The sequence below is a fragment of the Heterocephalus glaber genome, unplaced genomic scaffold (assembly GCF_053883595.1).
Source record: "Heterocephalus glaber isolate CG9 unplaced genomic scaffold, H.glaber_assembly_v1.0 deba00001497, whole genome shotgun sequence".
NCBI lineage: Eukaryota > Metazoa > Chordata > Mammalia > Rodentia > Bathyergidae > Heterocephalus > Heterocephalus glaber.
In genome coordinates, this window is record NW_028258320.1 from 49,898,238 (window position 1) to 49,922,345 (window position 24,108).

At 38.4% G+C, this 24,108-nt stretch overlaps 1 protein-coding gene and 1 pseudogene across 7 annotated transcripts in view; one reads left to right on the forward strand and one right to left on the reverse strand.

Annotated features, from left to right (window-relative positions):
- Dnmbp (dynamin binding protein) overlaps window positions 1-24,108 on the reverse strand; it is a 106,179-nt gene that overhangs the window by 60,593 nt on the left and 21,478 nt on the right. For 5 of the 7 annotated variants that reach the window (XM_004838653.3, XM_021253194.2, XM_021253192.2 and 2 more), the window contains 2 exons: window positions 10,435-10,589; window positions 8,370-8,492 (listed from right to left, as the gene is read on the reverse strand). In XM_004838653.3, coding sequence (XP_004838710.2) covers window positions 8,370-8,492; window positions 10,435-10,579 — 268 coding nt within the window. In that variant the 5' untranslated portion in view covers window positions 10,580-10,589. Of the gene's footprint in view, window positions 1-8,369; window positions 8,493-10,434; window positions 10,590-14,201; window positions 14,309-24,108 lie in introns of all 7 variants that reach the window. The other 2 variants (XM_087185115.1, XM_087185116.1) reach the window with 1 other exon arrangement.
- LOC101716429 (receptor-binding cancer antigen expressed on SiSo cells-like) lies at window positions 15,811-16,583 on the forward strand (annotated as a pseudogene).

The window sequence follows — 24,108 nt, forward strand, 5'->3', positions numbered from 1 at the left end:
CATAGCACTCAGTGTCCATCTGCTACTGATTATTCTTCGACCCCAACTCCCAAGAAAATTCATTATATTCTCCCTCTAAAACTGGCTCTTGCTAACTTCCTTTTTCCCTCTACTTCCTTCTTTCAGTATATTTCTTCCATCTATTAATTGCTCTTTGTTATTAGTTTCTACTGTCTTACCCTTTAAAATCTTTCCCTGAACATTTTTCCAGTCTACCAAATGATTCATGCCAATTAACTGTACATATATTGATTTTATAATATCTTTCCTGAGCTCAAACTTTTACCATGAGACCTTTATGCAGAGCCTACTGCCTACTTCCCTAATATACCTATTCAAATTATCCAAAATAAATTTAAAGAATAAGTCTGCTCTGGACACACTCTGAAGAGCTTTACTGGTTAAGATACTAAAAGACTGTTGTTTTGTTTCACCTTGATGCAACCTTGTGTTCACAATCATGCAGGCCTAACTTCTCCCCTCCTCAACCATCCCATATGGCCTTACCTATGCGATGAGACCCTGTTCCACACAAGGGGACTTTTGTTCTCCACACAAAAACCATGTCATTATAAACTCCAAGCCCCTATTTATGCTATATTCTCTTTCCATCTGAAATCTTTATATGCTTCTCTAAAATCCTTATAAATTCACATTCATTTTGGCCATATGTAGCCTATGAAAGAAATTGTCACTTGTATCACTAATTCTGGCACTTGTACTTTTATATACTACATAATACCTAGTGTAAAGTTTTAGACTTTATGGAAGATACCCAATATATTCTCACTGACTTGATATTACTTTGCTTAGTTGTCCAAAAAACAGGGTCTTAGTCCTATATTTCTTATATTCTTATTTCTTATATTGTATAGTCCTATACTTCCTATATTCCTTTAATTTATGATTCAATGCTGGTCAAAGCTTTGAGTCCTGAGAATTACAAGTGATTTATTTTCCCCTACAGAGCCTACAGTCAGTCGGCCAACAGAGCTACAGAGGGAACTCCATGAGGTGACTTTGTTCAGACACAATGGGACTCTTAGTGAACAAGAAAATAAAAGCATGCCATAATTCCCACTCAGCTGCTTTTCAAATGAACTGGCTTTCTTAAAGCAGCAGAATGACAGAATTTTCTTTGTTTGCCCAGATCTCCATGAACTCATATAATGGGGCTTGTTTTCTTGTCTATTTTCAGTTGAGTGACTGTTTTGATAAGCTGTTATACCTGGCACACTGTCTATCTGTTGTTTATTTCTACAAAATAAAGGTGAATTAAAAAAAAATCACAATTTAGACACTGGAAGGCACTCAATGCCCCCATTTCTGAGCTTTTGCAAGAATCTCTTTATTTTCACCAGACATGCAACCCATTGCCCTGGAATCCTAGGTGATTCCTGAGGAATGGAGGCTACCTAGTGGTCATTTTCAGACTTCAGAACACCAATATGAAGAATTCCAGGAATGAGGTGACCAGATTTGAGAACGGAAAAATAAGTGTGGTGCTTTTTAGGGTCAGCCTGAATCTTTGGCTGATGCACAGTTAATCTCAGCTACACTGCTTGATTGCTCTAGTCAGATTTTTTGTTTGAACAGGAACTAGATTAGAAATAAAACAATAAGAATAAATGCAAGTCTCCATAGAATCTGATACAAGCTCAGAAGAATCAGGTTCCTCACTGACTCCACTGGTGGCTCTAAGTGCCCAGGGGAACGATATGCTTCATTAGGCCTGACCACACCTTTTATATAGCTTCCCACATAAGCTATAACAGAACTGTGATCTTAGCCATGTGTGGTGGCACACACTTGTAATTCCAGCACTAGGGAAACTGTGGCAGGAGGAGTGCCACAAGTTTGAGGCAGCCTCTTTAGTAGTCTCCAGGTCAGACCTGTTCTACAGAAATGGACCAGCTGCACTGTGCCCAACTTGGGCCTGTCATCGCCAGCATGGCTGTGGGTCATGCTGCTCAAGTGAACACTCCAGATTTGACTCTGAAGCAAGCACAATTTAGCTAAACTTTTTTTCTTAGCATTCATCATAATTAGTACAATGTTCATAACAGAATTGGAAACCCTTTGAAATAAAATTTTAGGCAGTTTTGCCCTTAGATGTAAGATTAGTTCAGTGGTTGGTCTCATCTCAAAATTAACAGTGACACAAGGTGCTGTGTGCGGCAGGGCCCGTCTGCTTTCCAGATGCCCGGGAAGCTTGCTAGCCCTGTAGCCAAAGCACTGAGGGAAACCCGAGCACCAGGTCTGCCCTGCACACACTGCCAGCCAGGCTTTGGATCTGACTCATGGATTTCAGGCACAGAGGTTGCCTGTGGTAGTAGCAGGTGTGAATCACAGAGAAGCTATGGCCTCCTTTGTACCCGGGCAGGCCACTGAGGTCCCACTTACAAAGGGTGTCACATGGGAGGCCTGGCAAACTGTGGACTTTGTTAAAACATTGTGGAGACTTTTGCAACCTAGGGCGGAGTGGATTTCAGTAGTGCAACTGAAAATACTCTGAAGTAAATGCAATTCAGTAGAAATGCACCAGTGTGTCAGCTTAAGCCTGGAAGATACTGTGCGTTTGGAAAGCGTATGCTTCTCTGAATGAATGTCTTAAGGTTTTTTTATTTTGGTATGGGGGATTGAACTCAGGGCCTTGCACTTGCAAGGCAGGCGGCAGAACCACTGAGCTACATCCCCGGCCCTGAATGTCTTATTAAATAAGCCATACCAAGTTTAAGAAACTATCTATATTCCCAAGTCCTCTCCAGAACCAGGTATTTTGCACATGATTGATTGATCTTAGAGAGATTTTGACACTGGGTTTGTTTGTGTAAGATCAAAGTGTATGTATATGTTCGTTATTTGCAATTTTCAGACTGTAATTTCCTACATGTTTATTAAAGTTGTTTTTGCCATGTGGTTTATTAAAAAATAAAAATGTACAAAAAAAAAAAGTTTGAGACAGCCTGGGCTACACAGTTCAAGGCCAGCTTGAACTACATAGTGAGGCCCTGTCTCAAAATACCAAAACCCCTAAACAAACCCACAAACAAACAGAACTGTGATCTCGATATCTCATACTCATGCACTGCAAATTGTTGACATGTGTGCTTTGATGGATAAATACCATCCATCAATTTATTTATAAATAAGTCTATCAATTTATTTTTATTAGCCTTTTATTTGGTAGGGGAAGTGGCCTAGAAATACGAGGTTATAAATATTGTGAAATATGTGAGGCAACAAGCAGTGATATTCTACCACTCCCCATAAAACATTTTTTTTGTCTTTATCATTGTTTTGTCTTTTCCTTCTTATACCCTATTGCTTGTCTGTGTCATCCCTGTGTCCCCCCCCCCCCAACCTTTTATTAGGTGATACTGGAGATTGAACCCAGGGCTTTTGCACTGAGCTACATCTCTAGCCTTCTGAGACAGGGTCTTGCTAAGTCACTAAACTGTCCAGACTGGGCTCAACTTGCAATCCTCCTGCCTCAGCCTCCCACCGTGCTGAGATTACAGGCATGTACTACCATGCCCAGTTCCCTCTCTTTATTTTTTAGTACAATCAGAGACCCTAGCCACCTGTAATGTCCCTTCTTCTAAAAGCCAATCTTGCTTCTGAGTTTAAATATAACTCAAAATACACAAAACAGAACAGTTGGGCAGCTTCAGGAAAAGGAGCAAGGATGACACCTGCTGGAAGAACCACTAATATTTCCAGTTCCAGGTAGAACCTTCTTGGACGGCACACACACACACAGAACTTCACAGCGTCACCCAGGAACAAGGCCTCTGTGTTAGTTACTTTTCTTTCATTGCAGAGACAAAATACTCCACACCAAAAGTTAAAGGGGAATGGGTTTTTTGCCTTACAGATTGTAGAGGTTCAGTCCATAATTGGCTGGCTCCAAGGAAGGGATGACAAATAGGCCTCGCAGAGGAGAAACAACATGGTGCACACAAGGTAGCAATGGCAACAAGGGAGTTTAATAGCATCTTTCTGCCCCTTTTGTATTATTCAGACAACTGGGATTAGGGCGGTGTCAAACTAATCACTCATGTGTAGTGGTTTAGTCATCACACATCCTTAACCCTAGCATCACACATTCCAGATTCAACTACCTCTGAAAAGGAAAGTCCCATCTTATTAAGGCTTTGTTTTGAGGGGACACCTAAACACAAACCATAACAACTTCACAGCACATCAGGGAACCTCAGGAACCAAGGGTAGGTCTAATAAAAATAGCTAACATTTTTTGAGTGCTTCCCTTTGCCAGATGCTTTACAAGTACAGCATAGCCCCATTTAATCCTTACAACTACCCTAAGGTGAATATTATCCCCATTTTTTTAGATGAGGAAACTAAGGTTGAGAAACTTAAGTCATAGCTGTTAAGTGGTGGAGTTGGATTTAAACCTATGGCCATCACAATTCTTATCCCTTAAACTGTATTATCCACTCTTTATATATACATATATACATACATAAATTATATTCATATATAAATTTTTCTTTTATTAATCCTAGTGATTATTTCTTAAAGATAAGTAACAACTAAGAAGTCAGCATGGTAAAACACAACAAATCTGAAATATCCCATATACTCTTTTTTTTTTTTTTGGTACTGGGGATCAAACTCAGGTCCTTGCACTTGCAAGGCAGGTGGCAGAACCACTGAGCTAAATCCCCGGCCCATCCCATATACTCTTAAGGTTTCCAAATCTCCTGACACACTCATCAACCAAGATTTTGGTTGGTTGAGAAGAAGCTACACTGCTACACTGACAGCTAAGAGGGATGGATAAAGAAATCACAGGAGTCAGGACTCATAGTAGTAGAGGGTACGGAAAAGGAATTAGAAATGCTGATCTAATGGAAAAATAATTTTCAGTCTGAGAAGTAAAAGGGCCACTCTAAGCATTAGACTTAGGAGTCTGATAAGCTATATGTGGTATAGAAGAATACTGTCATTTTGTGGTGCTTTGTTTCCAAATAGCAAAATTAATACCTGATGATGTGACTTGTCATGTACAGAAAACAAAAGGAATTAAAATCACTGGATTGTTTTAAGCAAAGCTTTCTAGAAAAAGACTAATTGTATAAGTATATCTAACTTCCCCACCCATGAAAGCTTGTGTTTTCCAATTGGAAGACATGGGGAACCAGGAGTCATGAAAGGCATGGAAGGGAACACTTGAGTGGGCCAGGGTGTTTACCAGCAGCATATATCACAGAGAAGAGAACAAGATAAAAACACAGAGAGTTAGCTATTCTCTTTCTATTCTCTCTTCCTGTGTATTTACTTCCTTTGGACTCTACTTACATTTTTTTTTTAATGTACTAGAGATTGGACCTAAGGCCTTCACAATGAGCTATAGTCCTAGCCCAGGACTAAAATTTTGCGACAGGGACTCACTAAGTCACTAAATTGCCCAGGCTAGGGTCAAACCTGTGATCCTCCTGCCTCAGCCTCTCAGAGTGCTGGGATTATAGATGTGTGCCACCACACCCAGCTTCCACTTACAATTTTAAGCTTATTAGGCATAACTGGTTAATAGGTAATCAAGATAAGATTTACAGATTCCAGGATCCACCTTGACAAAGACTGAGACTGTCTTCTGGACAATCTTTCAAACGGCCCTAGAAAGTTGGGTGCCTTTTTTTTTTTTTTTTTTTTTTTTGTACAGGGGATCGAACCCCAGACCTTGCGCTTGCAAGGCAGGTGGCAGCACTGCTGAACTAAATCCCTGGCCCCTGAGGTGCCTTTTAATTTCAAAGCCAATTCAGAACACCCAGTGCAGGCTTCAAGAGTAAATCTCTCTCTTATTTCTATTGCCTGTGACTTGATTATACAAGACTTAATTATGAAATGAAAAAGCTAATTCTAGAAGCCACACTCTCAAATTCCTCATAATATTGTTAAACATACTGTATATTTCCATATGGTACATTCTTCCACCAGTATTTATTTATTTATTTATTTTTGGTACTGGGGATTGAACTTAGGACCTCGCACTTCCAAGGCAGGCGCAGTGCCACTGAGCTAAATCCCTGGCCCTTCCACCAGTATGTATATAAGGAACCGGGTATAGGAAAGAAAAGGTCCATGTCATCCACATTCTGGGTGCAGCTCTAATGGAAGCCACTCGGCTCCTGCCCTTTCTCCTTTCTACTTGGGGCTGGCACAAAGGTAGACTTCAAACCTCTGCTGAGAGAGCTATGAGTAAGGACAAAGGCTCTGCTATGATATCTCAGTTTATGTCTGCCTGCCTTCCCAATGTCAACTAGCAAGGAAGTCTATGAACAGAGGCAGAGGCTGAGCACAGAATAAAGTGCATGAAACTCTCCAAACATATTTTGAGAATTAATGTCAAAATCCAATATTTCTTTCTTTTTACTGACTAGGAATTAAAGAAGTTTGCTACATTTTCCAGTGTATGTATGTGTACACAGTTTAAGAAATTAGGCCTACCTTTCAGTGACACAAGGGATGCCTTAATAACACAAATAACAATATTAATAACATATCTAAAAAATTCTACCATCTTTTTATTCATTAAGTTTATTGGTACATTTTAGATACAGAATACAATGACATTTACCACTGGGAATTTATACCTTTACATGATATATCTTGGTTCTTATTTTTCTCCATTCCCCATTCCCCATTCCCTCCCTTCAACCCCTCCACCCCTCCCTATTTACAAAGACTTTCTTTCCATTTTTTCCTTTTCTCATATTTTTTCCTTTCCCTTCTTTCCTTTCTCCTAACCCTCTCCCAGTTCCCCTTCCCTTTTAGACCTTTTCTTCCTATTTCACATTATCTATTATACATTTGATCGTTATTTACACTTTCAGTTTTACAACAGAGAAACTATTCAGTATTTACATGTGTGTCCTATTTATTTCACTTAAGAGTATGGCCTCAATGTGCATCCATTTAGCCATAAATGTCTCTAGTTTTGCACTCTTCATGGATGAATAGCATTCCATTTTATTAAAAAACCACATCTTCTTTAGCCAGTTTACAGTTCATGGGCAACTGGGCTGTTTCCAAGTTTTAGCTATTACAAACTGTGCCACTATAAACTTGGGTGTGCATTTATCACTGTGGTATGATTCTTTTAATTCTTTTGGGAAGATACTCAGCAAGGGAATAGCTGGGTCAAATGGGACCTCTAATCCTAGCTTTTTGAGGTATCTCCATATTGATTTCCATAGTGGTTGCACCAGTCTGCATTCCCACCAACAATGGAGAAGGCTTGCTTTCTCCCCACAACCTTGCCAGCATTTGTTGTTGGTTGATTTCTTGATAGCAGCCATTCTTTCTGGAGTGAGGTGGAATCTTACCATTTTTTTTTTTGAGAGCTCTTGCTATGTAGTTCAAGCTGGACTTGAACTCACAATATAGCCCAGACTGGCCTCAAACTCACAGCAATTCTCCTGCTTCAGCCTTCCAAGTGAAAAGTCTACCATTTTCATGACTGAGTTATCACAAAACTGGATAGATTATAAGCCTCAGTCTATAGAATTCTATTGGTTTCTGTGTTTATGCAGAAATGTGAGGACAACCAAATACACTTTTTGAAATGGTATACAGTCCATATTTGGAAGTTCATAGATATATCAGAGCGCAATAAGTGAGAATACTTGGAGAATACTTGGAATACTTGGAATGAGATGTGGCTAAACTAACCATTTTAAACCATTTTGTTTTAAGCTGATTCTGATGAGAACTTTCATAATATTATCTAACAGTAAAGTAGTAAAATGGAGCTGTTTTGTATTTGTCTGTTAATTAGCATATCTAAATGACCACTTTACTATTATACATTAATAATGTTGTTTAGAAAAGCCATCTTTGCTCTTATGGGAAACAAAGATAATCTAAAGTGTGGCTATAGGGCCAGGGATTTAGTTCAGTGTTCCGCCGCCTGCCCCGCAAGTGCAAGGACCTGAGTTTGATCCCTTGTACCAAAAAAAAAAGATTAAGTTCTAAAGTGTGGCTATAGTATGGGGACCATGGAAAGCCAAATACTTGACTTACAATAAGTTGATACGAGTTCATATCCCAAGGCCAAAACTTCTCACCTATAGCTAATCGCCTTTGAACCATACTATTTTTTTCATAAAATATAGTTGATAATATCCACTTTGCTATCTTCTGGGTTCCTGCTGAGGACCAGATGGGAATGTATTTGTGAGAAAATAATGTGGAAATTATAAAATGTTACTAAAATATATGGTCCCCACGATCTCGATATCGCTGAGGACTCTCCAGATGTTAGCCACTTGTAACAGACTTAGTTCTCAGGACACGCACACTACCACCCTCATCTTCAGTCCAGTCTTTCAGGATAAGCTTACCTCGATGTAGGGGAAGACTGCTGAGTTCTTGGGATGTAAATTCAGAGATGCAGATGAACAGCCTTTCTCCCTCTTTTAGAGTGGGAATGGTCACAACTTCCACAAAACTGCTGGGGAACTGTCCTGGGGAGAGGGAAACCAAACATACTGAATACTTGCATTTAATGTTGAATATTAACTTTTCTTTTAATATTGAAATTTCTTTTTATGTGTACAAAGACAAAACCTTTTTTCTGAGTCTATTTACAGATTATGAATAAAAAATTCACTGAGGAGGGCTCTATTGTAGAAGTACAGTGCACAAAAACAGATGCATCCAGAAGACAGAGAATGTGATTCAAAAAACATTTATTGGAGCCACACCAGCAAGGTATACTGCAGAGGGAAACATGAGGCTGGTATCTGTGTCTTCCAAAATCTGAACATCTAGTTCAGACAAATAGTAACTTGAAAATAATCTTGAAATCCTCTGTCACAACATAGGTACACAAATAAGTTCAAAGAGAGTAGATAACAGGTCAGAAAGAACAAGAAAAAATTTTATGAAAAAGCATTTCAGTTAGACTATGGCTAGGGTTTCAATAGGTGGGTGTAGAAAGACAATGCCTGTTAGAAAAATTAGAAAGTCTGAAGAAAAATAGGAAAGTCTGATTGATTCTATTCTACATGTCTCTTGAATCTGTCCACTAATTCCCAGACACTGCCTTGGTCTGAGTCCTCATCACTTCCCATCTGGGTGACTGCAATAATCTCCAACTCACTTCCTTATCTTCAGTTTTCCCCTTCCTAGCATTCTTCACAATGCAGCAGTGAGCTTCCTAAATACAAATCTGACCATGCTTAAGACACTTCCCCAGCCTTCCGCTTCCTTAATTCTTTACCTGGAACACTCTGCTTTCCATGGTCAGCTTCTGCCCCTCTTTTCAGCTCCACCTGCCCCCTCAGCTATCCATGTTTTATGCCTTATGAACGTTCCTCAGTCCCTCTGTGTTGGCACCCACCCCAGGACCTCTAAACAAGTCATTCGCTCTGCTTTGCTAACTCCTACTCAGCAGTAAAGTCTCAGAAGACTTTTATGGGGAAATAATCTAGTTCCCAAATATAGGTTAAGTGTCCATAGGATCTGTTCTCAGGACTGTAACACATACTCCATCCGTAGACCATAGCTATAAGTATTGGATTAACATAGATGCATACTATGTGGGGGGAAATGTCCACCCTTCCCTAGGCTAGTTAAGAAAAGAAACCTATGTTAATGTGCATATATATATATATATATATATATATATATATATTTTTTTTTTTTTTTTTTTTTTTTTTTGAGATATGGTCTCACTATTTAGCTCAGCTTGGCCTTGAACTCACTTTTTAGCCCAGGCTGGCCTCAAACTCATGGCAATCCTCTTGCCTCAGTCTCCCAAGTGCTGGGATTACAGGAATGTGCCACCATGCCTGGCTATGTTAACATATATTTTAAAAAACAGAAGAAAGATAACCAGGAGCATGAAATATGGGGCATAGCTTCTAGGGCAGAGGGTAACTTTAATCAATTTGGGTCAACAGAGATCTAGCAAGGAGTAAAAAGGATGAATCACAATTCCTTGAGAAGAATGAAAGACAGATAGGAAATGTTAAAAGAACATAACCAGAGCAACAAGGTACAGAGCACCTTATGTTTGATCAACCAGAGGCAAATCTGGCTGTGAAAGCCACAATCAACAACAGGGGTTCTGAAGAAAGAGATAATGTGTATCTCTCTAGATAACAGCACTGAAGTCAAAGGATCATAAGCTGGAAAGGGGAAGGGAATGACACCTGTAGAAAACCAGGCTGGGGGAAGCTGGTATCTAACAATCCAACCCTCTAAATGAATCAAGAAGGAGCAATGAAATGATAACAAAAATTATCTCCTCACAGGTACAGACCCTGATATAAATACAGAAGAAAAACACAAAAGGCCTCTTAAGTTTTTGATGTGAGCTTCCCATTGAACTTTTATTTTTAGTGTGGAAAGGAGAGATGGGCTGTGGTCCATTGTGTACAGGAGAAATTATGAACCTCTCACCTGTAACATCCTCCTTCTTTCCTAGAAGCCAAAATTCATCCACCACTGCCAACACCTCAATGATATCGCCCACAAAGAGCGGCAACTCTTCTGATACACTAGGGCAAAAGTCAAAGACGGCTCGGACCACTGAGCCAGTCTCCATGGTTCATCACCTAGAAAGACAGATCAAAAGAAAGTAAGAGCACCAGTATTTAAGATTTAACAAATCTATTTCTCCAGAATAAGCTTAAAATATAAAGATATTTAAAATGAAGTCAAAGCCAAGCCAATTTGTACTTTGTAATTTTAAAAAAAATCAAAGTACTTTTTCTCATTTACTTCTTTAAAATGTTAATTTCTTCACATACTTTCACTTGATTTTCAAAGTATTTCAGAAGTTGAAAAGAAAACAAAAGCATGACCTATACCTCTGAGTGACAAAAAAAGATCCAAGTCTGCAAATGTAGGCTTCCCAAAGTGCCTGAAGAGGGCAGGAAGGAATTTAGCATTTTCAAAAAAGTACCATACAATATATACTTTTAAAATATTAAATTATTTAAAATATTATATTAAATTAAGTTAAAATATTATATTATTTTATTATCTTACTATAGTATTTACTATATCAGATATTTCCCATAATCAAGTTAAAGATTAGAGTTAAGGTTCAGCAAGGTTAGAAAACCTAATTTGTTCATTTTACAGAGCTCATAGCAGCAGGGCCAGGACTCACAATGAGAGCACTCTGGCTTCTACCTCCGAAGATGGTACCTACAAAAAAAATAGCACGACTTGACGAACAGCAACAGGACCATGCCTCATAGGCCGAGATTCAAAATGCACTGAAAGCCAGGTGTGGTGGTGCATGCCTGGAATCCCAGAGGCTGAAGCAGGAGGATCGCTGTGAGTTAGAGGCTAGCCTGGGCTACAAAGTGAGTTCAAGGCCAGCCTGAAATGCATAGCAAGACCCTGTCTCAAAAAGACAACAACAACAACAAAAAATGGTGCCTCCAGATGACTTTTTAGTGCATTATACCAGATGGAGAACATGATTCTGGTATAATGAAGCCCATGGTCCAATGTCAGAGTGGCCTTATATAGTTATGGATCTGTGGTACAATGAGATGATGTGCCCATCACTGTGATACATGTGCCCAGGAAGCCTAAGGATGTGTTTAACCACCAGAAAACAAGGACATGCACATGTGCACCTGGCAACAACCAGCCATGATCAGAACTGTGTTCTCCTCAGGTCCTTTATGTGGAGCAGCTGAAGACCTCCAGACTGACCAGGCTCGATGTCTGTTTTCCTTCATTCACCCCATTTGATGTTTGTGGAGATGAGGATTCTAACATTCATCTCACATACAACTACAATCACATCAAAAGGCACTAGGTGCCTAATGACAAAAAGATGGTTGTAGCTCTGTTAAGTTTATAACCTAAGAAAACACGGATGCGGAGCCAGGTGTGGTGGCACACACCTATAATCCTAGCACTTGGGAGGCTGAGACAAGATGAATGCCCAGGTGTGAGACTAGCCTGGGTTACACACTGAGTTCAAACCCAGTTCAAACTACAAAGAAAGACCCTATCTCTCAAAAAAACAAACAAACAAAAACAAAACAACACTGATGCGGAAAATATATTTAGGTATCTAATAAACAGTTCGGTATAGAAATATGGATTACCTAGAAGATTTTAATAAATCAAGAAACATAATTAAACATTACATAATTAATTTATACTGTTAAGTAAAAGTAGCTTATTTTTGTACTATTACTAGAACTTTTTTTTCTGTAATGAAATAACTTGGGGCCACAGTAGAAAAGAGAAGTGGCTAGTAACATTTCCCACATCCTCTGTCCTTTCTTGTCACAGGTTTTATCTTCTCTTTTTTCTTCTCTGTCTCTGTCTCTTTTTTTCTCTCTGGTGCTAGGGAATCAAACCCAGTAACTCTAGGCCTCTGGGCAAGTGTTCTACCACAGACCTAAACCCCAGCCAGTAGATTTTATTAAGTCTCAAAAAAACTGAATTATAATTACACACCAAGAAGGCAGAATAATGGAAATGTAAAGCATTAGGCTTTTGCAGAGAAAACAAAATTCAAATCCCAGAAACATCATTTATCAGCTATTTGACACTAGAAATATTATTTATATTCTCTGCTTCGATTTCCTTATCGTAAGAACTGGAGATAACATTTTCAAAATAATCAGTAAGATGAGAACAATGATAAAAAGAATTATAACAATGTCTAGACTGGGCATGGTGGTGCATGCCTATGATCCCAGCACTCAGGAGGCTGAGGCAGGAGGATAACTGTCAGTTCAAGACCAGCCTGGGCTACTTAGTGAGTTCAAGCCAGCCTGAACTACATAGGGAGACCCTGTTTCAAAAAACAATGTCTAATATTTATTGAATACTTATTATATGCCATGCATTGTGCGATGTACTTCCTTCACTGAGTCCTTGCAATGACCCTATCCTATATTATTGGCTCCTATTTGGTTGGTAAGGATGGTATCAGAGCAGTGATATCATTGGTTCAAGGTCACACAAGTCAAAGTGGAATGGGACTACAAGTCTGTCTCCAAAGTCTTCACCAGGATACTGACTGGTGAAAGCACCTAGGACAGAGCTGGTATAGTAGCTGCTTAACAGATACTACTAATTATTATAAACCATTTTCAAAATCAACTATAAGCCCAAATCTGTGTCACTGCTCAAGGCAGAATGTGCTATTTTAAGTACAGAAGCACTACAGAACTTCCCATTTCCACATGTCAAAACTTGGTTCATTTTGACCATGTTTAGAAATAGATACATTATATACCTCCCCAGCTTCTTCCATAGAAGCCACTGAATATAATTTACTCTTTGGTTATTAAGACTATACACTGCCTGCCTGGCAAGTGCAAGGTCCTGAGTTTGGTCTCCAGTAAAAACAAAAAAAAGACCATACCTTACTGTACTATGTACTGTACAACCTTTCACCTTTCTCCCTTGATGTCAGCTTACCCTGACAAAAGTTGATTAAAACCATACGTGCTCTAATAATCTCAGTATTGTGTAACTTTTCCCCTTCTCTTGATGAGCCATCCTATGCTCACAGTTTATCTCCTCCATTGACTTTTCCACACACACTTTCTGGGTTGCTGAAGACAAAACGTTGGGGAGGAAGGATCACACAGCACCACAATTAATAAAGGTTTCCAAATAAATAAAAGTTAAACAAGCACTAAATGGCACACTGACACTCTTCTGAGGTAGTAAAGGACATGTGTTTGTGCTAGTGTTTTTAAACACTTATTTCTTGTGTTCTCTGAGGCTCCTTATTTTCTGGCTATCTTCCAAAGGACTGAAGTTGATGTCAGAGTTCCACATGTCATCAAACATAATTTGTAAACCTCTTAGCTATATATGTTATTAAAACAACTCCAACCCAGGGACAGAATTTATTCTAGCAGGTCATCTAGTGACTTCAAAAAGCATCTTAGTCCATTCACTTACTACTTAGTTTTGAGCATTATTATCACTTAATGTTCTGTTGATTGAAAGGGTGTGAAGTATGAGGATAGCCAGGGAATCATTTTGGGAAATTTTTTGGTGTCAATTGAATTCCCTTGCAATTAAGTCAACTAAATATTTAAAAACTTGAGTTTCCATGCATCAGGTCATATAAAAGTAAACAAAAGTTGGGCACTGACAGTACTGTCAGCCAGATAATCTTTTTGCACATTATAATTATATTTAAGTCAAAATCATCCATAAAACATAAATACCTTAAAGTTCTTATTGAGTAAGATCACCAGATTGACTTTTAAGATTGATGTTTAGCTAGATGTTTGTTGATCAGCTCAACACTGGCTAGATGAGAGTAAAGACATTCCTATAATTAAAAAAGAAAATGAACTTAAAAATACTTAGAAACCTTTTCTTTGTAATCTAATAGTTCTCCCAAGTCTCATAACCGCATTGAAATTGTTCAGTGCTAGAATGAGAAGTTAATTAACTCTTCAACAGGAACTTGACCCGGTAGCTGTTTTATTCTTTTGCCAGAGATACTGTGGGGTGTATTTAGTCTGGGCAGCCATGACAAAAATATTTTGTACAGGAGATAGTTGAAATGAGTTGTTTTTAAATGTTGCTTAAATTAAAAGTAGATGGCTCTGTGAAAATTAAAAGGTCTTCACTAAGAAAAAAAATAAAAATAAAAGTAAAACAACTCTTCAGGGATGGGCCAACATAGATATGATTTTCATTCTTAAATCTTTTTCTCAAATTTCATCTCACTGTATATCTCATTATCTAAAATATCAAGAATTAGCATAAATCTAGGGAGCTACCCAGTTATACATTAGTTCTTATGACATGAAACAGTTAACACTTCTCTATCAGAACCTTTACTCTACCAGAAAGTGACTCAGAAGCAGAGAAGAATCTGGCTCAATAAATACTTTTACTGACTGACCTCTTACTTTGTTGGAAGAAGTGCATAATCACAGGGATATACACACCCTAGCAGGGTATGAAGTCATAGCCTCAACAAATTACATGATTCATGAGTGAGACCAGAAGGTAGGGCTTGATGTCCCCTATTTTATGTATAACATGACAGATTTCATCTCAGTCTTCCTTCCTGTGAAAAGCAACTATGATTAGACATGCTGGGGCCACTCTAGAACCCAGAGAATGTATTTCAAAACTGAATCATCAATAGCTTCTAGAAGCTGTTCCACCAGCTCCAGATGAAGTAAAAAACAACTGCAGAGGAAATCAGAACACAGATGGGTTTGAGAAAAAGCAGTGTGATGTCAGCGACATCAGAAGTTTGCTGTAAAAACAACACTTTCTTCCCTGGCTGGTAAATGCCTGTGTTTTCTTCTTCTTCTTTTTCTTTTTTTTTTTTTTTTTGGTACCAGAGATCAAACTCAGGACCTTGCGCTTGCGAGGCAGGCGGCGGAACCACTGAGCTAAATCCCGGGCCCGAATGCCTGTGTTTTCACCTTTGGAGTGTCATTATATGTCTGAAGTAGAAATATCCTTGGAAAGATAATTCTCCAAATCCTTTTAGAATGTAAACTCTGCCAGGGAAGATTGTTGTCCATTTCATTTACTGAGCTGCAGCAGTGCTGTTGTATAAGACATTCTAAAATGATTTGTTGAACCTTAGGAAAATATATGAAACTACCCATATAAAAATCTTCAGTTTCACTTACCTAAAATTAAACTAACACTGGCCATGGCAGCTGCACATGGCATTGCTGGCCATGACAGAGCACATGCCAAGCTCTAAAGGAGCAGGGGTGGAGCTGAACACGTGGAGCTTGAGGAAGAGACTGGCAGCTTGGAGCCTCCACTGGGCAGGCAGCGGAGGGGCAGGCTTTGATTCCCACCATGACCATCACTCAGTTTCAGTTATTTAAAGTTTACACCAGCCTAGCAACAGTATTTTCATTTCTGAAAAGATTAACATGTAGATCTGGCACAGGAAAGAAACTAAGTGGAGATCAAATTATATTGCCAACTACCATTGATTACTCATCAGTTCCTAGGCAGACAGATGTGGAAGACTGAACATCCTGGGATGAAGATGCCCCCACAAGTGCAAAGATTGAAGAAGGGAACAGAAATGTGGCCACACAATAGAATGCTTCGGAGCAACTGGAACCTGAATACTTTAAGGACACGACACCTACTATAAGGAAAACTCAGAAAACTGTTACTAAGAAGAGAGAACCATTAAATTTTGGCGTTCCAGATGGTAGCACAAGTTTCTCCAGTAGATTAGAAGTTACATAAGATATGCCTTTTAGTCATCAATCTTCTGAATTAGGTGACTTGTCTATGGCCATACCACCCTGAACACGCCTGATCTCTTCTGAATTAGGTGACTTGGATACCTGGAAAGTAAATATCGATGCATGGGAAAAAGATGCAGCCTGGCAAGCAAAAGAAGTTCTGAGGCAACAAAAACTAGCAGACAGAGAAAAGAAATCAGTAGAACAAAGGAAGAAAAGGGAAAAGGAAGCAGAGAGGCTAATGAAGAAGGAACAGAACAAAATCGGTGTGAAACTTTCATAACAAATGTGCTTCAAAAGTCATAGTGCCAGTAGGAGAAATCTGAACTCCACAATCCACACATTTGTATGATTTAAGAATATCTTCAGTTTACAAACACCATACTTGATTTTTTTTATTTTTTTTGGTACTGGGGATCGAACTCGGGTCCTTGCACCTGCGAGGCAGGCGGTGGAACCACTGAGCTAAATCCCCGGCCAACACACTGCTTGATTTCAGTGCATTCATCAGGCCATCCAGAACACAAGGATTCTCCCAAAGTACCTTAAACTCAAAAGAACTGAGACTCAAAAGAACAAAAAACACTTATGAAGCATTATTTTCCTCTACATGCTCCAGATATAAGACAATTGTTGTTGAGAAATTCTTACAAATGGAGTATACCAGTAGCTAGTATTTCTACCTAAATAAATGGGTTTAAATAATTTTATGGTGGAAAAGAACTCTGGTATCATGCTTTCCTTCAGTGAGTATAATTATAAATAATTTTAATATCCTTTTGTTTTCATGTCACCTGACCTAAATTAGACAAATTGTAGGTAGGGCTTTCACTTCCTTACTTTTATTGTCAAAAGCTGGTGTTGGCATACATTTTCTCTAATCTGAACTGGCATTGTTTGTTTGATACATTAAAGGATTTGATGATTTTAATTTTCAAGAAAATGACACTAAATGCAATAATATTATCTATCATAAATATTTTACACATCAATATTTTTGTATGTTGTTATACTGGTATACATATGTGTAATTTATATTGCATGTATAAATACTGAATATCAGCCAAAATGACAAATTTGTTTTACATTACTATAGCTTGTGAGGTGTTTTTTTTTGGTACCGGGGATTGAACTCAGGACCTTGTGCTTTCGAGGCAGGCACCAAAACCACTGAGCTAAATTCCCGGCCTCTAGCTTGTGAGTTTTAAGAATTAGTATGAGTAGGTTTTCCCTTTCATTACAGATTTTAAGATATTAAGATTATCTTTTAAGTACCTTAGATCTTCATCCCCCTCAAAAGCCATTAATTTACAAATGCAGAAAGTCTTCAGCTCTAGTTTTTCAAAGCTTTTGGACGATTTCTAGTTCCACTTTATATATCTTACATAATGCAGGTTGCCTGTGTTGTTGACTAAGATAACACTGATTCATTAAATTATAAAGAGGAAAAAATAATAAAATTAAACAAACTGTCACAAATAGCTTTACTTTCCAACTTACCTATGTATGACACCAGCAGTGATGTCATATAAATCTTCCTAGTCAAGCATTAAAATCTCAAACTTCTTCATTCTCTATAGCCAATGCCACACTAATAACAACAGCTATCACTTGAACGTCTACCACTCACCAGACACAGAAAGAAGACTGAATCATCGTGATACTACAAGGTGGACAGCAGGCTTTGGCACCAGGGGTCCTGGCAGATTCCAGCACCACCACTAAGGAATTTACTCAACTCCTGTAGCTAATAAATAGCTTAATCCACAATGAGAATTCAGGTTTGGTTCACAAACTTGATTCTTTCCACAATTCTTGTCTCAAATTGAGTTGGACTAGAGCTGAATTAAATTCAATGGATAGGTTCAATGTTGACCTTTTGGGGAAATTTGATTCAGTTCTCATCCAGTTTGGTTTGCAACCAGGAAGGATCATGGAAAGAATTGAGTTTGTGAACCAAGGCAGCACTGTTGACTAATAGGTCCATGCTTTTTTCACTACCAAAAGTAGTTCTCTTAAATCTTATTGGTCTTTCTTTCAAACTCTTCCAGACCTCCATTTTTCTCTATTTCTCCATTTTTTCCCCTTTTCTGGTGGGGGGAAGTGTTGAGACAGGATCTTATTATATAGCCCAGGCTGGCTTTGAACTCACAATCCTCCTGCGTTGGGTTCCCCAGTACTGGGATCGTGGGTATGCACCTCCATACCCAGCTCCAATATCTTACTCTGAAAAATTTCAAGCAATGAGACTCTAAGAATTTTATACTCACCATCTAAATTCTACCAACAACATATGACTGTGGTTACTTTTATCACATATTCCTTTATCCATTTATCAATTCATGCTATTTTTTGATGCATTTCAAATAGTAATTTTTTAGGCTGCATTTCAGATACTTCTCATCAAACTCTGGTGTACTTATTTTAACTAGAGCTCAATTTTTGCTTGTAGTTTGTTTTTTGTTTTGCTTTTTGTTTTGTTGTTTTTTGGTACCGGGGATCAAACTCAGGTCCTTGTGCTTACAGAGCAGGCGGCGGAACCACTGAGCTAAATCCCCGGTAGTTTGTTTTTTAATGAAGTACATTTTTTCTCTTTTTGCTTCTGAAGTTACAATTCTTTTCTCCTCACTAAAATATCAGTAAGCCAGACTGATCTTTCCTAAATGTTTATCTTTACATATTACTCAGGTGCTTATGAATTCACAAGGTCCTTTGTAGTTTAAAAAGGAAAAAAAGGCTGGGGATTTAGCTTAGTGGTTCAACAGCCTGCCTCAAAAGCTCAAGGTCCCGAGTTCGATCCCCGGTACCAAAAAGGGGAAAAAAAAAGCTCAAACTTAAAATTCAGAGAAGAAATGGATATAAGCAGGTGAATTAGAAGTAATGCCAGACAGCAATTTATAAGTCTTGTGGCCCCAACTTTTTACTTGCCCTCAATTTGGGTTTTTAATAAGGCTCTAATTTAGAACGAACATTTTGGAGCAATGTTTCTCAACAAACCTTTGTCAAAACACTATTTCTGCCAGATGCTTGGGGAGAAAAAATCTCTTAGAAGTCCTACATTAATTTATAACTTAGCTAAGTCGCTTTTCCACCAAATTAAGAGGCCACAGAATCTTATTTTGAACATAACATCACAGGGAACCAGCATCTGCCATGATTCAATTTGGAAAACTCAATTTTAGAGCACCAAGTTAGTTTTCTGCTTATGTTGTCTTTACATACTCAAGACAGACAATATGTTGAAATAAATCCACTGTGCCTTTGTGGAGAAAGCTATGATCTCTTAGAGTTGTGCATATGTTTGTGCATTGTATAAACTAAAATTTCATGCTGGGTGTGGCGATACATGCCTGTAATCCCAGAACTCAAGGCTGAGGCAGGAGGATTGCTGTTGAGTTTGAGGCTAGCCTAGGCTACATAGTGAGACCCTGTCTCAAAAATAATAAAAACAAAAAATTTCTTTGGGTGCTTAAAAAAAGAATTTACAAGACCCTATTTTCTATGATTCATTAACATATTCAACAAATATTTATGAAGCCAAGTGGAATTTATAAATTCACATACAGGCTAATAATTTTTACTGAGTCATCACTTGATGACCCTTAACTCTATATTCTTTAAATATTTATTCTCTAATCTTCCTGGTGGCTGACAATGGCATTTAGAGCCTCCTCTATTATCCTAATCAATTCAACTTCTATCCCAGAGTATCTATTTTACTTAGGAAAAAATAAACTCCTGCAGATAACCTGAGCACTAATCTCAGAAGGAGATACTCAAGTCTTACCCATCCAATGGCAGGCGAGGATAGAAGACTCTAAATCTCCAGTGATTTTAATTCCTCAAGGATTCTTAACATTTTGTATTGGCTAATACCTTTGGAAGTTAACTCCCATCCCAGGTTTGTTCTGATGATCTGTCCAAAAACATTTAAGATGTTGTGTGGGAAATGTGTGAGTATAGTTTCAGCCTCTAAGCAGCTTAGTCCCTACCATTTCCAAAAACATGTTCTGAGGATACTAATCTTTATGCTCCAAAATGCAAGAGCACCATGGTCATTATAAACTCTAGGAAGGCTATGAACCATATTTTTTTCTTGGAAGGGTGCACAGAAAGTACTATTAAAGACCAAGTTGATCTAGCCAAGAATCCTTTTTAATCCCGTATGTCTAAACTTGCTTGGACACAGCACAATTTTTTTAGGTCACATTTTAATTTTTTTAACCTGGTTCCACCCAACTCATAGTACTCAGGAGTCCTATCTATCCAAACAGTCTCTGCTCTCATTAACTACTTTCTGCCCCAAAATCATTTTCTTTGTCATTTCTTTTGTCCAGTATAGGTTCCTTTCTTTCCACATATTTTAAATACTTCCCATTCTCTTCTTCCTCCAAATGATGCCTACTTCTCCTGCTCAAGTGCACCTCCACATTTCAAGTTTCAACTCCTACGATCCTTGTTTGCAAATCATCTTCTAGATTAGTGAGACATCAGATTGAACATGCAAAAGTTAAAGCCATGAGAATAAATGAGTCAATGAAAACATAGTCAGAAATTTGAAAAGTAATATGAAGTACATCATGCAACCCTAGCCTCCATCAGTAGATGGAAGAATAAACAAAATGTGGTAATATATTGGAATATTATTCAGCCTTATAAGGGAAGAAAAGATGAACATATGCTACTACATGGATAAATCTTAAAGCCATTATGCTAAGCAACACAAGCCAGACACAAAGGACAAATACTATATTATTCTACTTATATGAAATACCGGAACAGTGAAATTCATTAAGACAGAAAGTAGAATGGGAGCTGAGGGTTGGTGTAAAAGTTGGGGACTTAGTTATTAAATGGGTACAGCATTTTAGTTCAGGAAAATGAAAAAGTTCTGGAAGTGGATGGTAGTGATAGATACACATCAATGCAAATGTATTTAATGCCACAAAAGTATATATTTATTTCTTTTTTTAATACCAGAAATCGAACTCAGGGCCTCACATTTGCCAGGTAGGCGCTGCACCGCTGAGCTACATCCCCAGCCCTCAGAAGTATATATTTAAAAACGGTTAAAATAGTAAATTTTATGTTATTTACATTTGCCATAACAAAAAAAAGTAAATGAATGTTATAAAATATGACAGAATGTGAAACGCCAGGGAGACTGGCAATTTTTAATAACCAACATAGCTACAAGTCTGGACATATGTTAGAAAAAAATATCCTGAGATCATAACCTATAAACTTCTGTCTTAAGAGACACTGATATCATCAGGTTAATAAGTAATTCCCAAGAAGGTCATGGGGTAAAGGTCTGAACTCCGTACAGACCATGGGTACTGAACATTTGCCCTTCCTTCACCTGCTCTGTACCCCTGAGGCTGACTCGCACACACTGCACCCAGGCCTCCTGTGCCTTGAGCTTTCAGTTGTGATCAGCCAAGGGGACACCAGAGATCTGCAGGCAGAGCCACTGTGAGGCTGGGACATTTATTTCCCTGGCTCACTCTCTGCTGGGCTGTCAGAGCCCACAGCTATCATCAGAAGGCCTCTCCAAACAGGTAAATGCCCTTTCCCCTGACCTTCAAGAAGAGAGTGACTTTCCTGCTAGCCTTGGTATATAGTACAATCCTTTATTATTTTTCTAAACCTGTCTATTCTCTTTTAGTTTGTACCTCCTCAAACCACACAGTTGAAGTTGCTTCCTCCTTTCTGCTGGACCCCAGAGTAATACACACCCAGAAAAGGACACTTAAGATTTACGAGCACTGGCCACTGAATTCTCTCTTGCACTGATGGCTCACCCTCAAGTGTAGGGTGTACTTCTTTTTCCACTTTTACTTGGCCCAAACTTTCACTCTGTGGTGCCTGTTTATTTTCTTATCTTTAATAAAACTTTACTACCATTAAAAAAAAAAAGATTTATGAGCACTCTGCATAAAAACAATGGAGATAGTTTATGAAACTATAATTTCTATTTAGGAACTATATAGAAACTCTTTTATAGTTTCCTAAATATACTCTGATAAATCAAGGTGAGAAATACCAGGGATGTAAATTTAGAAAGCTTCAAAAATATCTAGAAAAATATTAATGTCTGAGTCTCCCAAATAAAAAAAACAAAAAAACTCAGCACAAAAAACAAACCCCAAATATTTCAAAAAGCACTAGTGACATCTTCTACATTCATGCAGAACAAAATTTCTGAAGGGGTCTCCTTAACAGAAAGGCAGCAGATTGCTGTTTCTCCTCCCTGTCACTGCTCCTGCCCTGGAGGTACTGGCACAGCACAACTGAGTCTCTACCTCCTCTCTGCAGTTCTCCTAGACAGCTTCCTTCAAGAGCATATACTTTCATGAACATCTCAAGATTTCCTTATGTCTTGGAAATGAGAAACCATTTTAAAGGTTTGAAGTCCCGGGCTGGAGATTTAGCTCAGTGATTTCGCCGCCTGCTGTGCAAGTGCAAGGACCAGAGTTCGATCCCCGGTACCAAAAAAAAAAAAAAAGATTTGAAGTCCCAGCAGAGTGAAGGAATATTTAACTTCAAAAGCAACTGCCATGCATGGTGACACATACCTGAAATCTCAGCTACTCAAGAGTCAGAGGCAGAAGAATCACAAATTCAAAACCAGCTTGGGTAACATAGTGAGACTCTGTCTCAAAATTTTAAAAATAAATGAATAAAAATAAAAAGATTAAGGGTGTAACTCAGTGATAGAATGCCTGCCTAATACATACAAGACCCTAGGTTGACCGCCGTCAAGGCAAAAAAAGAAAAAGACCCCCCCAAATTGCATATTTCTTATATCTGACAACAGAGAGCTAAAAGTATAGCAGCTTCTCTGTGTGAAAGGATAAAATGTATCAGTAAATGCAGTCTAAACCTGCTCCAGGAAGGAAGGAAACGAGAGAGGCTAGGAAAACCGCATTTCCTTCTCTGATTTATGTCACCGGAGTTCGCTTTGGACAGAAGGTCAGCTGTCACTGCCAGGCAATTGCTCAGAGAACCAGCAATGGATGAACAGGAAAAGCAGAGCCATCTTGACCATGTGTGTCCCTGCTGGGCTGAGGAGGATGTCCCAGACATATTCTCCCTCAACAGCAAGTCCTCCCTCTCTCCCTCTGCAGCAAGCTCACCAGTGAGGTCTGGTTCCATCAGCTGTGGAATGCTGGAGAACAAAGGACAACCCTGCTCTGGTGTGATGGAATGATAAGAGAAACTAAGGTAGAAAAAGAAAGGAATCTGCTGAGATAAACAGTCTTACAATTTCTATTGCAACATTTGGCTTATCTCAAATTTGTCCCAATTCAGAGGGTAGTAACCTCAGTGGATAGAACAGGGTATGTGTCAGAGTTTCTGCTAATCATAAGGGGCTTTCAGTCCCTCTCAGGATTTAACTGAACAAGTCTAAAACACCCAAGTAGTTTACTGTTTGTTTTGATAAAAATAGAATCTAAGTGAAGAAAGCTTCACTTCACAGAACAGCAGTTTTAACTAATTTAAAAATTTCCACCCCACCCCTGGTAGGCTAATGTTTTTATCATTTGTTAGCTTTTTCAAAGGAACATATCTCTAAATTTTAAATTTTAAAAGGAATATATCTCTCCCTCAGTTTCGTCTTTTTGACAAAATTATGCTGGTGGAGGGAGGAGGAAACTGACACTAAAAGAACCAATTTTAAATGGATTAACATAGGAGTTCTTAAGCATTCTCTCACATTGACATTTCTTAAATTATGCATGACTCTCATTTAGGGATGTAAAAAAATCACTGATAAATAAATAAAATCATTCATAAATAAATACACTGGACATGTTTGAGCTAAGTAGTTTAGCAACATGTTAAAATTAACTGCCTATGCTGCATATGTAATAAATGTGCGGAT